Source organism: Micromys minutus (assembly GCF_963924665.1).
Source record: "Micromys minutus genome assembly, chromosome: 6".
NCBI lineage: Eukaryota > Metazoa > Chordata > Mammalia > Rodentia > Muridae > Micromys > Micromys minutus.
The window spans coordinates 22,962,266-22,976,782 of record NC_137975.1 but is presented as its reverse complement, the minus strand read 5'-3'; the positions used below and the strand labels follow the sequence as shown (position 1 = coordinate 22,976,782).

General features: G+C 45.3%; 1 protein-coding gene across 1 annotated transcript; it reads right to left on the bottom strand.

Moving 5' to 3' along the window:
- Window positions 1-10,367: 10,367 nt before the first annotated feature.
- On the bottom strand, window positions 10,368-13,956 carry IL10 (interleukin 10; the record flags this gene model as incomplete). The annotated part of the gene is made up of 5 exons (XM_080918221.1): window positions 10,368-10,460; window positions 11,470-11,535; window positions 12,463-12,615; window positions 12,913-12,972; window positions 13,792-13,956. The coding sequence occupies 5 exons, from the start codon at window positions 13,954-13,956 to the stop codon at window positions 10,368-10,370; spliced, it is 537 nt and encodes a 178-aa protein (XP_080774347.1).
- Window positions 13,957-14,517: the final 561 nt, after the last annotated feature.

Genomic DNA, 14,517 nt, shown 5'->3' with positions numbered 1-14,517 from the left:
GGGCCCCACATGATGAGTCTAGCTTGAGTCAAATTAGAAAACTTGCCAGCGCGCGGACACACCATTGTATGGACATCTGCTACACGTCTCTGGTGTTGCTTGCTTTCCCTGTCTCTACAAACCTCACTTCCAACTTTTAATCTCTTCTCAAAATTCGTTGCACGATCTCCTCCCTAATCTCATTCTTTTTTTCTCTCAGAATAAACCAATTTATTTTTTTAAACTCACAATCACAATACAGTCAGTTGAAGGAGGCCAAACACTTGCCCAGTACCCAACGGTATAAGCCTTAGTAAACATCTGTAGATACAGCTCTTTCACGGCCATCCCAAAGCAATGGGGCTGTTAAAAATAAGGGTCCACACTTGCACTACCAATTACACAGAACCAGTTTTACATCTCTTCAGCTTCTATTTCTTGATTCCATTAAACCATTTGCAACCCTGCACTGCCGCAGCACCCCGTTGAAGCCCTCACAGAGCTTGACATCGCTCTGGTTCTGAGCACACGCCAGAAATCGCTGGATCTCTAGAGAGCCAGGTCCAAAAGCCTGCCGGTCCTGCAGCTGGGCTCCCTGAGGCTCCGGGTAAGTGATGTCAGGCTTGGCAGACTCAGCATTACCACCTCCGCTGAAGCCCCTCCCCCGCCCCAGTGATGTCGTGACCCAGGGTGTGCCTCACTGCAGAGCCCACAGACACACCAGCTGCAGTGGAAGCCATCTGGGCCATCATTCCTGGCTACCCCGGGGTGCAGCGGTACGTGCTCTTCTGGAATCAGCCTTCCGGGGAAGTGCGGCTTCGGCTTCCACCGGCATCCTAACTGCTGGAAGTCTCCTTGTTCAGAGAAGACACTCTGTCCCTAGTCCTCCGTTTTAAGGAGAACAGAACGGGTGTGACAGAAACCACTCCAACTCTGCCAACGGTTCTTCAAACCAACCGTTTTCTGTCCCCATCGCCCCATCCTCTGGTTGTTGCTCAGCGAAGACCCTCTTCCTGCAACCCATCCGCTCTATTTTGCAGGCATTCTGACCTCACCAGGTTCTCCATCTCCCTCGTGACCTTTTATTGGCACCCGTGGCCTAGTCCCAAAGCAGCTGTCACCACTTGTCATTCTCTCCCTCCCATGTCACGCCCATCCATCTCTTTCATCCTGAATCCTGCTGAATTGTCACTGTCCTAAGTGACACCTTCATCACAGAAGGGCCAGTGTAAACACATACATCGCACTCTTAAGCCCGCCTCATCTCCACCCCAGGACTCTGGTTCATCTTGTCTATTGCCCATTTTCACCCAAACATTACTGAATATGTGAAGCCTGGACTACAACACCCTTTTACTGAGCCTGGGAACAAATGGCCCAGCGTGGGTTCATACAGAAGAGAACTATTTTCTTTTCTCTGCTCAACAGCCTTTGCTGGCTTCCCTTTTATCAGTGAAATTTAACCTTTCTATAAATAGCCCGCCATCCCTGACGGACCAGCCCCAAGATCATTACAGATCTCCCTCACACACCTAACACCCCCCATTGTTTGTGGTTTAATTTTTAGTTATTGGAGCCACTAGTGTCCCTTTTTGACTGAGAGCCTCAGCAGCACCCAGGTGGAGAAGCCAGAGGGGCCCACCTAGGTTGCGAATCCATATAAATCTTGTCATTTCAGAGAATGCTTTCCTTCTTTTTCTTCCTTGTGCTAAGGAGTCTTTGTGCTTGTTTATCCACTGAACATCCTCATCTGGCGGTCACCCCTCCTCCTTCATCCCGCTAAATGTCACCTGGAGCCTCTTCCAGTGTAGCCTGATTGCTTTGCTACGCCCCTCCACCCCCTCCTTATTACTATACGTCATCTTACTGGACATGGTAGCACAAACCTGTATTCCTCACCCTTGGGAAGTGAGGACAAGCAGGTCAAGGTCAGCTTGGGCTCCGTAGCGGGATCCAGTCTCAAAGGCCAAAACCAAATAAACAGGAATCACCACAATTAGCTGGGCATGATGGTTGAAGTAGGTTTGCTTGAGCCTAGTAGTTTAAACGTGACAATGACAGTCTCAGATGTACGTGTGTGTATGTATACACATCTATAAAAAGTAATTATAATCAACTCAGCGTTGTAGCCGTTGCTGAGTTCATGAGAACAGATGCTAGGCCCGTTTCATTTGCAGCTTTCACCCAGTCACCCAACAGAGTTCTTACAGCACCTTAAGTTCTGAAAGAATAAAAGTTTTGACTTGAAGGAAATGTTAGGGTGAGCCCAGCCTGCCTCTCTTCTGGTTTGGGTTTCCTGGAGGGGTAGACATGAAGGTAGACATTGTTATGACGAGTGATTAGTTTAGCTGTGAACGTTGAATGCCAGCGAGAGTTACTAACTCTGCCTTGCTGGAGGGGATTAGGTAGGGTCATACTGGGGAAGTGACATCTTTCCGTTTAAGTAACCCAGGAAGATGGTAACCAGGCATGAGATTCTGCTAGGTGTGCTGAGCAAGCTGTGGACGGTGTCATGCAGTGACCCTATGACCTTGCAGCAGTCTCCTGGAGTGGAAAGGGAAAACTGTAGTCGGGCTGAGTTCTAATAGCTCAGAGGGCTGAGTTCTAATAGTCTCAGCAGTGACTGCTGGAACATATACCCAAAGCCCAGCACTGTAAACAAATTCAGGGCGTGGTTATGCTAACCTGCCTTTAATTGCCTGGTGACTTTTAGTGCCCTTAGTAACAATTAGGCACACAAGTTAAGCAGCTCCCTGGATTTATGACCCCCTCAAACTGTAATGCATACATGGTTCTTTCCTTTCATCAAGACAAAACCATCTCTGGGATTGATTTCAGGAAACTGAAAGCAACCATTAAAAAATTCAGTTTCCAGAGGCTGGAGAGATGGCTCAGTGGTTAAGAGCACTGACTGCTCTTCCTGAGGTCTGAGTTCAAATCCTTGTAACCACATGGTGGCTCACAACCATCTGTAATAGGAACTGATGCCCTCTTCTGGTGTGTCTGAAAACAGCTACAGTATACTTATAAAATAAATGAACAAATCTTAAAAAAAAAAAAAAAAGATTCTAGATGAGCATACAAGAAGAGAAACTTAGTTTAAAAAAAAAATCAATGTCCTTTTTTCCATTCCAGGTGCTAGGATGTTTTGCTTTCTGCCCATGAATCATGGGTTGGAAGGCAGTGGTCTCATTTTTGGTATAATGTAAGATGTGCTCAGCTTTTTTTTTTTTTTTTTTTTTTTTTTTTTTTTTTGAGGTTGTCAAGAGCCATTTTTCCATCTGATTCCCCGCAATGTATAAGGGAGATTATATATATATATATATAATTTATTATATTTTTTTAGACAGGTTTTCTCTATGTAGCCCTGGCTGTCCTAGAACTAGTCCTATAGTCCAGACTGGCCTTGAACTCAGAGAGATCTGCCTGCCTCTGCCTATGGAATGCTGGGATTAAAGGCATTTTCATTTTTCTTATTTCATTTTACTAAGTACTTGCTCTCTGCCAGGACCTTTATATCCTCCCATATTTATTTCTTAAAACACCACCTTAAAGAAATGACGATATTGTCTGTGTTAGGAGGGCACTGTAGTAGGTGCCACTCAGCGTGGAAACACTGGTGGCTAAGCTGCTGGTGTTGTCAAGTTTGGGAACTTGCTTAGTCATCCCATATTCATTCATTCATTCATTCATTCATTCATTCATTCATTCAATGTATGCGAGTAGACTGTCGTCTTCAGACACAAAAGAAGAGGGGGCATCAGATCCCATTACAGATGGTTGTGAGCTACGTGGTGGTAGCTGGGAATTGAACTCAGGCCCTCTGGAAGAACAGTCAGTGCTCCTAACCACTGAGCCATCTCTCCAGCCCATTCTCCCCATTTCTGTTCTACAAATACCTCTATTCATGGCCCCAGGATAAAAAAATCACTAATTTAGACCTAGTTCTGTGTTTTAGTATTGAGGAATTCTACTTCTAGACAGGGCTAATTAGTAAGTCTCCAGGGTCACCACAGTATTGTCACCAGAAAAGGAGCATTGAATCATGAAACTTATGCACAGGGGACCCATTGTGCCCTTAAAGAGCAGAGTCAATTGGTTCATTCTGGAGAAGGTTCTGTGGCTCACAGAAGACCAAGGGTCATTCTCCCATTTTAAAATCGACTTTTATTCTCATGACCCAGTTTCCATTTATACTTTCCCTCAATATTATCATGATGACATGCAAAAGTAAGTTTGAAGGAGAAACATGGTGCAGAATGGATGGCTCCTGCCACGGAGCCAGCGCCTACCTACCTCTACCTTTTGGTCTGGTGCTTGCACCTTGTTCCTAGAATGGGGGAGCCTGTTTGCTTCTCTACCTAATTTCTTCCAGTAAAGCAATCACCTTCTTATCTAGATTCCAGAAACTTCTCTCATGGGTGCCTACCCTCCACGTCTTAATAGCCAGGACCACAGAAGGATGCAGATTCTCACTGTCTCCCGTCACCCTAGACCTGGTCACACTGAGGAGAGGAGATAGCTGGTCTTAGAGAGGACAGTCCTAACTCTCTTTCTAAACCCTCACCCCAACCTCAATGGTAACGCACCTCTTCAAAACACCTCCATATTTTCACCCATGTGATGCCTTTATGCCAGACTTCGTGAGTCAGCGAGAGTCTGACCTGTAGTCAGAAGACACTGCAGGCAGCCTGCCTTACCCTGCAGGAACTTACCTTCTTCCAGTTCTGGAGGCTGAAACATTCAAGGTCTTCAGGGTCTCTCTTTAGTGTTAAATCCACCACGAAGGTTCTATCCTTGTTGCTCCATGTAACCTTGGTCATCTGCCAAAGGCCCCATCATTAAATGCTGTTGCTTTGGGAGTCAGTATGAATTTGGTTGGGGGAGGGGGAAGAGGGACACGAACACTCAATCTTTAGCATGTAGGCCAAGATTTTTGTTAATTTTCCAAAGAAGGGATAGAGGCTAAGAGAAGTAAATATGTTGGGCAAAGTCTACAGTAGGGAAACCCTCAGAATGACAATGTCTGTGTTGATGGCCCAGCTATGCAGACAGTTCTTCCTTCTATCCACTAGCCAAGAGCACACAGCTTAAAGTTCAAAGGGTGTACTAGAAGTGTTAAAAATAGTTTTATGGTTTGTATATACTTGGCCCAGGGAGTGGCACTATTCCAAGATATGGCCTTGTTGGAGTGGGTGTGTCACTGTGGGTATAGGCTTTAGACCCTCACCCTTGCTGCCTGGAAGCCAGTAGTCTGCTAGCAGCCTTCAGCTGAAAATGTAGAACTCTCAGCTCCTCCTGCACCATGCCTGCCTGGATGCTGTCATGTTCCCACATGATGATAGTGGACTGAACCTCTGAACCTATAAGCCAGCCCCAATTAAATGTTTCCTTTATAAGAGTTGCATTGGTCATGGTGTTGGTTCACAGCAGTAAAACCCTAAGACAAATGGGTACACAGATTCTATGCTATTCTTCATTCAAAAGGTGAAGCCCAAGTCCCCCTTGCTTGTATGTGGCCTGTACTTTACCTCTTCTAAAAGGAAGAATGTGGCAGGACCAGGGGTGTGAGAGTTTCTGGATTAGGCCAGAAATCATGCTGTGTCTACCTTCCTCCTAGTTCTCTCCTGGACCAATGGCTCCTGGCAAGCTATGAATCCTGTGCTTCAGAGACCCATGAAGGAGCCACAGCCATTGACAAAGAGCCATATGATGGGCTACATTAGGCATGCAAACAGCTCTTCTGCTTCTGAAGAACCAGATAGTCAAAGAGTAATTAGACAAGAAATAAAAAAAAATATTTTGAGACAAATAAGAACGGAAACACATAATGCTGAAATGCATATTATTACTTTTGGTACAATGTTCAAAGGCTGGCTTTGAACTCCTGGATTCAGTGACCTTCCTTCTTCAGCCTCTTGAGCAGGTGGGAGTGAGTATATAATATTTTATTATTGTTTTTGAGGCAGGGTCTGGTAGTGTGGCCCAGGCTGGTTTCATAGTCATAATTTCTGTTTTTCAGCTTCTCAATCCTAGCATTAGAGGTGTACATCACCAGTTGGGCAAATATCTGTATTTTTTAAGGAGGCAATATGGAAAAAAGAGAATTTTTTAGTAATTTCTGTATGAAATGATATATAAAGGTTTGATATAATCATTAAGATCATGAACTGCCATTAGTAGTTGGCTGACCTAAGGTAGATGCTTTAACTGAATCTCATTCTCTCTCTCTCTCTCTCTCTCTCTCTCTCTCTCTCTCTCTCCCTCTCTCTCTTTGAAATTTAGGAATATATCAACCAATTGTTTTTAAATATTACATAGCATGAACAAAAGCAAAATCAAGACAAGCATTTTCCAGATCTTGCTGACAAGCCTCTGGTGCCAAACTTGGGAAACAGAGAGGCAGGACCAGGAGTTAGTTAAGAGACCAGCTAGGCCTCGTGGAGACCCTGTCTGAAACAGAAATAATCAGGGTTGGCAGCACACATCAAACTCTGGACATCACGAGTGCACACCCACACACACACATGTAAAAACAATCCCCTGTCCCCAATGGCTTGTTCTAATATGTTCTGTGTATTTATTACAAAGAGTCAAGATAGCAAAATTGCCTTTATTATAGATTTCTGCAAACAAGAAATTCCAAAGATCTATTCCAATTGCCTTCTACACCAAACTACTCCAAATTCTATTAACATTATTTCTCAGCCCTGGGCTTGAGGCTACTAAAGTTCACAGAATGCTTTGACTCATTCGTTCTCCATTCTTTGGGTAAATTTAAGTCATTTACACGAATCCAAACATCACACATTGTATATAATTTAAAGGTTAATTAACAAATTAGAAGATTATCCAACTCCAGGACAAGTTTAATCTTAAACAAACAAAAAGCAGCTCTCACACCTGCTGTGTGGCATTACTAACAGGAATGACAATATACAATTTAATCTGACTGTCGAAACCGTGCCGATTTTAGCATTCTCAGAAGGATTTCATCTTTGATAGTGGCAGGAAATGCAGAGACAGCTGAATGGCTCACTGTTCCCTTCAAACTCGTTTCCTTCAAGCCTTTATTGTCTCTGCTCAATCTGAACAAGCCTCATCCTAGCTATGGGACCCTTTGAACATCCCTCAAGAGTCTTTCACTTCCGCTCTCCACAGGTCTGCTCTCAGTCCGGTGACGTGCTGGCCGCTTGGCACTGGGGTTCAGGGGTAGCTTTTTCATGACCTTTACTAGTGCTTCTGGCCGTAGGATTTCTGAACTGAATCATCAGATGAGTCCTCTTCATCTTTCATATGAGGAGTTTCAGGGTCGACTTTCTCTGATGGCCCCTCATGGCGGTGGGCAGAAGCCTCAAGAACTAGCTCCGGACAAAATTGCTTAGCGTCTGAAAAGACTGAGAACCAAAACCTGACTAGAAGAGGCGAAGTGAGTCTCATTTTCATGTGTGAGAAGTTGAGGTGTTGGCTAGATGTGATGGCTCATACCTTTAATTCCAGCACTTGGGAGGCAGAGGCAGCTGGATCTTTGTGAGATCAAGGTCACCTAGTCTCCATAGTGAGTTACAAGCTAGTTAGGGTTATACAGTGAAATTCTGTCTCAAAAATTTTTGAGATATTAATTTATTAGTACCTCATAATGTTACATGATAACAAGTTTATATATATATATGTATATTTCATAGTAAAGTTGTAAGCAAATGGCTTTAATTAATGTTCACATTATTATTAATGTAGATATTAGGTGTAAAGGTCCAGAAATATATACACACAGAGTTTAACTAGCAAACACAGAACCTAGGTATTTTTAGAGATGAATTTACGATCAACACATGGTTAAAAAATAAACTTGAATTTCTGACACAATCTGCAGCATGTTCAATTACTGAACAGTAATGCAGTAAACTGAATAGTGGAAAAGCCCTCACACTTCTGAGTGTACAGGAAACAGCCTAAATGTGTGTCCTGTGCCTGATAAAGCAGTGAGTGTGGTGTGGACACACCCAGAAGTTCCAATCTAACTATAGCTGCTTGAGATCAGTTGTTTCTGTTATTTCAAATGCTCAGTCTCTTGGATGAGAGGCCACCTCTGACTAGTTAGCATGTGCTGGCTGCCACTGCGTTGTAGCTGCTGGAATCTTTCTGGATAGGGGCCTAGAACTTCTGTAGATCAGGCTGAGAACCTCAGTCATATGCCTCTTCCTCTTCTAGTCCCTGTCCCTCCTCCTCCTCCTTTGTTCTCCTCCTTCTTCCTCTTCTTGTTCTTCCTTTTCCTCCTCCTACTGTTGTTCTCCTCCTCCTCCTTTTTCATTTATTCTTCAAGGTTGTATGCATGCACTCTTTGCATATGTATGGGTATATACGTGTGTGTACGTATGCCCATGCGTGGCCGTGTATGTATAGGTCTCACACTGATGTGAGGAATCGCCCTCAATTCCTCTTCCATCTTCTCACTGAGGTAGACTCAAACCCAGAACGCTCCAAAATGGCCGAGGGTGGACAAGCAAAATGTCTGCATTATATAGGGAAGGGCCTCTGGGGGAAGAGCAGCCCAGCCCTAGGGCTGGAGAGTTCAGGGTGGAGGGTGAAGTATGCCAGCTACACCCTGTAACAGGTAAGGACTGAGGGACGCTGGGAGAACCTGGAGGCCAGTTCTGGTTTGATATGTTAAATAGACACCTCAGCTGCTTATCCAGGGTTTGGAACTTAACAGTTAGCCACCCTGCCCTTGGGATCTCCGGTCTGTTCCTTCCCAGGCCACCAAGCACGTTAGCATTTTCTTGGATTCCAAGGAGATGAACTCCTGTCTCAATGGTCCTGGCAAGCACTCTAACCACTGAGCCACCCCTAACCCCCGCCCCTAGCTCCCATTCTTAACCCCAACCTTTCATCTCAGAGTTTCAGCTTTGATGCTTCCCACTTCCTTCCGATGGTTACTTTAACCGAAGTGAGTCAGGTCTTACTGAAATAATGACCGCATCTTGTCATCTCCCACCCACCCTGTCCCTGGACTGCCTGGCCAGCACGTGTGTGTGTGTGTGTGTGTGTGTGTGTGTGTGTGTGTGTGTGTGTGTGTGTGGTGTCAGGGTTACTCAGCTCATTATTTCCCCTTATCCTCGAAGTCACGAGACATTTAGTAGGGCTTCCCCAGCCACTCCCACTACCCCAGCCGGAAGTCAGTCTAACATCTGGTGGCTCAGGGAGGGGCCAGGTAGAGTGGTTGAATCCTTTGGGAACCTACTGAGTAGGTCAGTTTACCTTTATTTAACTCTTTTGGCTCTGACCTCAGTCTGAAGAAGAATCCCAGTACTGGGGCAGCTGAGGCAGGAGGAGCTGAGTTCAAGGCCATACTGAATTTTAATGAGACCTTATCTCAAAGCGTCAAGGGTTGAAGATTTAGTTGAGTAGCGTGTGTACAGAATCACCTTTCTTAACTTTGGGAGGTAGAACGCATTTTAAGGTTTCAGGACACGTTTTAAAAGATTGAAGATCTCAATAGTTTATGCGGATGCTTTGAAAGCCCAGCAAGACTTTCCTTTGATCTGATCTGAGTCCTTTCCGTTCCTGGAGAGGTTGCTGCTGTTCTTTCTGTGAAATCCAAGATTCATTCACCACATCTGCCCTCTGGAATTTTGAGGGATTTTCTTTGAAATCTGACAGAACTCAATAAACACCACAATATGATTTGAGTGAGATCCATTTATTCCAAATTAGAATCTGCTACAAAAGCAGACAAACAACACACCATTCCCAGAGGAATTGAATTACTCCTAGTTAAAAATGAGTTCTATTAGAACTAATTTTAGGTGGTTATAAATAACCGCCGAAATGGCCACAGCTTTCAAGACTCAAGTGGTTGGAGAACGACAGCAGGAGAACCCACTGAGCTGCTACAAAAATAATCATCAAAGGAGCTCCCTAGTTTCTCTTCCCAAGACTCATGAGAGTCTTCATAACCCTCCCAGGAGCCCTGCACTCAGGCATGGGAGAAAATGGAAGGACACCCTAGTAAACAGTGTGGTTAGTAAGTGTGACCAGCCTTAGCATGGAAGCTTCAGTTGCTTCCTGAGGAAGATCCCCTCCCATTATATACTATAATGTCCCTTTGAATTCTCAAATACTATAAAGTGTCCCCTATGGAAACAGCTTAAACAACACAGGCTAAAAATAATAAATATTTGTAAAATTATAATATTGGGCTTCTTTCTAAAGAGTTCACAGAGAAGCTCAGTGAATAAATAGAACGGGCTGAGGTATCAGAGGTAATAAATATTCGGGAGAGAGGTACGAACGAGGTTTTCCAAAGAGCTGCTTCTGTTAGCTAAGATCCCCAGATCAGGTTTAGAGAGCTCTATTTGTGTCCTGGAGTCCAGTTGACTCTGGGTGGTTTAGTTTTTCATTTTGATTGACATGTACGCTTCTATGCAGTTGATGAAGATGTCGAACTCATTCATGGCCTTGTAGACACCTTTGTCTTGGAGCTGTGTGGGGAGAGAAGCAACTGGTCAGGAGGGCTGAGGGGCTCCCTGCACTGGAAAGGACCCTGGGTGTAGAGGGGTCTCTGCTTTCTTCTTTTGGGAGCTGAAGGACTCAAAGATTTGTCATCTGCTTTAGGAAGGGACTGTATCTTCCCATGTACCTTCTCTGACTTTACCTCACTGCCAAGAGTCAGTAAAGGAAGCATTCAGTCCTCAAAGCACTGTTTTCAGGGTGACACCTTTTCAACATTTTTTTAAAGAGGCCAGTGCTCACATAATGCTTATGGAGAATGCTATGCGAGGATGCTAGAGGAAGCCGTTTGTAAGGAGGACAGTGGTATGGATAGCCAGGAAATGCTTCGAATGTTTTGAACTGGTAGACAGTCCACACCCTGCTGCTCTGGTCTGCTGTCATGGAATTCAACCCCACTGATGCTGGAGCCCTGCCAGGTATCTCTGCCTAGCCCACAGAGATGGTGTAGGCCACATAGCTTCTGGGAACTAGGGCTGAATAGGTTCACAGGCAGTTGGAAGTGTGAAACCTCATTTTGTTTGCCAGGTGGAAAGTGCCCTGGGACAAATATGAATTCTGCTTCCTGCCCATTCTGATTTGGAGGGGGCATCCAGGCTGAGCCCCAAGATGCACCTGTGTGCATGAATTCATGTCTGCTTTCTGTACTTGTGGCTTCAGCCTGTTTCCCAACAAGGTACTTTCTGTACTTTCTGTTTCCTATGTCACTCTCCCCAGCACCTAGCGCTCTGTGCTCATAGGCTGTCTGGTCAGTCTATGCCAAAAGCCTGCAAAAGTGGAGCAGTCATTTAGAAACTGCCAGAGATGCTTTGCAGAAAACAAATGAACTGAGATGGTGGCTTTCTAACTGACAGAGGAGACCACACCATTTGCCGGGTTCCCACACTGCAGGTGCAGAAGAGGTCTGGCCCTCTTTCTGCCCTTTGGTGAGTGGACCAGGCTCACGTTGCATGCACCCTCTTTGCCACCACCCAGACTTACCTTATTAAAATCATTCTTCACCTGCTCCACCGCCTTGCTCTTATTTTCACAAGGGAGAAAGCGATGCTGTAGAAGGAAAAAAAGAGAGCGCGGATAATTCTTGTTGGGATCCTGTATCCATGGCACTTGGGAGGAAACTACCTTGCTGCCCCAGTAAGGAGCCATCCTTGCTCATCTTCAATGCCCACTTCCTAGCTCCCAGGAAGAATGGAGCCAAGACTGGTCCTTATCTATTTCTGTAGGGGCCGAGGAAAACAACCTAGGGAGATGATGCAATGTATGTCTTTGAAATCACTAAGATGGTTTGCTAAGCGTGGGTGTGAACTCAGGCCTTAGGTTTTGTCTTTCAGAGCCCCCAAACATCTATTATGTTTTTAATGTCTCTTCTCATCCATCTCTGATCTCAGCCACCAGGAACTATTTCTAGGTGTCCGAGAGTGGCGAGGAAAGTCTCAGCTACTGGGGTCAAATCGTTGGGCCAGCACCATTGCACAAATAGACTCCAACTGATTTCCCAGTATCCGTGAGAGAAGAAAGAACAACAGCAGTGAAGGTATCACTTCAGTCAGAGACATAGGTGTTCTGGGTGTATTATTTATAGATACTTAGGGACAGTGGTCTTCCGTGTGTGCACTGGATTTGCTTTGCAAAAGAGGAGATAAAGAGGCCAATGTTTTCTTCTGCTTGGGAGCATCAGTTGGCAGCCCAGAGATAAGGGAGCCATGACTGAAGCCCTAGCCTTCCCATGAAGACAGAGGGGAGTAGCTAATAACCCACAATGACTCACAAATAACAGGAAGGCTGTGCGCAAAACTTCACGTGTGAGTGCCTCAAGGCCACGCCCCCTCCGCTCAGAGCCAGCCAAGCAAGTGATCTGACTCCCAGTCCCCTGTCTCGTCTGTGTGTGTCTCTGGTTGCATGTGGCCTGGCTGGGCTGTCGGAGATAGTATTTGTTGGGTGGCTCCGGGGGAAAGGAACTGGTCTGCTACTCACACAGCGCCGCAGCCGCATCCTGAGGGTCTTCAGCTTCTCTCCCAGGGAGTTCAAATGCTCCTTGATTTCTGGGCCATGGTTCTCTGCCTGGGGCATCACTTCTACCAGGTAAAACTGGATCATTTCTGATAGGGCTTGGCAACCCAAGTAACCCTAGAGGCAGGGATCAAAGGTTGGGTGTGGTTTATTGGAATGATGGCGGGTTGCCACTAACCTTAATGGGCTATCTTGTCTCTAGAGACCCCCCCCACCCCATCCCCCACAGTTACATTTTTTCCCTTTACCACAGAATGAGCTCTTCATAACCCTCCACTGCTGGCAATATGCTGAGTTAAGGTCTTCTCACTTCTCTTTTTGAAAGGCACAGCACCAGACCCAGCTCTCTCTGTCCCAAGCAGTGCCTCCCCTCCCTAATCACCTGATCGCTTCCCAACACCCACTGACTCTTACCTTAAAGTCCTGTAGTAAGGAATCGGTAAGCAGTATGTTGTCCAGCTGGTCTTTCTTTTGCTGGAAGAACAATGGGACCGTGAACACAAGGGCTGGGGGAATACCCCGACATGCACATACGTGCCATTTGAATACCTTTCCATTTGTAGGGTTTTGAATTTTTAATCAAGGTAGCCTTGGAAAGGGGAGTTTTAAAAACAAGATTTGATGGTGCTAGAGCTCAGAGTTAAATCAAAGTCCTTCCTCTTTGGATCAAGTTGTTTTTTTTTTTTTAAAAAAACTTCTGACAGAATTTAACAGACTGGGAGAAGTTTGACCCTGGCCTGGTCTTCTTTCAGCTGAGTCAGCTCAGGTTTTCAAGGGCACCCTTGTCAACCCTTCCTTTCTGGAGCCCCTTAGGAGAACCTCTGCTTTGCGTAGTCCTCTACCTTCTCTGGACCTCTGTTCCCGGAGCTCTGGAAAGGGAATACTTTTTTTTTGTAAAGTAAGCTCTCTATGCCTGGTGCTGCCCCAAGCCCCCAAACCTCAGTCCTCCAGAGCTTGAGGCTAAGCAGAGATAGCATGTACCTCCTACCCCAGATTTTGGTCCTAGCCAGCAAAACTTCGGAAACTTAGCAGAAATGCATGGGAGAGACAATGCATTCACTTCCTAGTTAGCTAGCTAGTTAACCTAGTTTTAGGGAATGCCTGGGTTTAGTTTAACTCACAACCCATAGCTTGGCCTAGGACTCTCTGGATTTAAGTTTAAGGGGAATAGATGCTGGAGACAGAGGAGGAGCAGTATGAGGTGGAAAGAAGAGGAGAGCTATTTACACAGTTCCATAAGATTGCATATTTCGGGTGATCCGGGAAGAAAGGCTAGGCGGGCATCATACTTACAAAGAAAGTCTTCACCTGGCTGAAGGCAGTCCGCAGCTCTCGGAGCATGTGGGTCTGGCTGACTGGGAAGTGGGTGCAGTTATTGTCATCCCGAGTGTCCTGGCCTCTGCTGGTCCCCACTCCAGCCAGTAAGAGGAGGCAGCATAGCAGTGTTGAGCCAGGCATGATGGAGCTCTGTTTTCTGCAAAGCTGCCTGTGGCTTTGGTATTGTAAGAGCAAGTCCCTAAAGTGCAGACCTCCTGCCTGGTGTCCCCCTTTTATACAAAAGGCTCAGTGGGGAGTGGGGCCTTTTCATTAACAAACTTCCTGGCAAAGGTTTTTGTTATTCAGGCTCCTCCCTCTTCTAGACCATGCTTTTTTTTTTTTTTTAGCTTTTTTTTTCTTTCTTTCTTTCCTTTTTTTCTGCATTGTAAGCGCAAAAGAACTGGTAAGAATGAACTTCTGCATTAAAGCTATTTTTAGTATAGGCTACCAATCTTAAATTTTTTTTTCTTTTTAGCTTCTCAATACTAAAAGTTGTATTTCCTGAGGCAGACAGCTGTTTTATGTACAGAGTTCTACAACTGTTGGTTTCATTCACGCACTCCGAGGTCACAATGACGTGGATAAACGGGCTATTCCAGAATATATTAGGATTGAGAAATAATTGTTTCCTCCACTCAACCTGGGTTGAATGTCCGCTATTTCTTGCTGACTAGGAAGTCACCTTAGCACTCGGTTACTCAA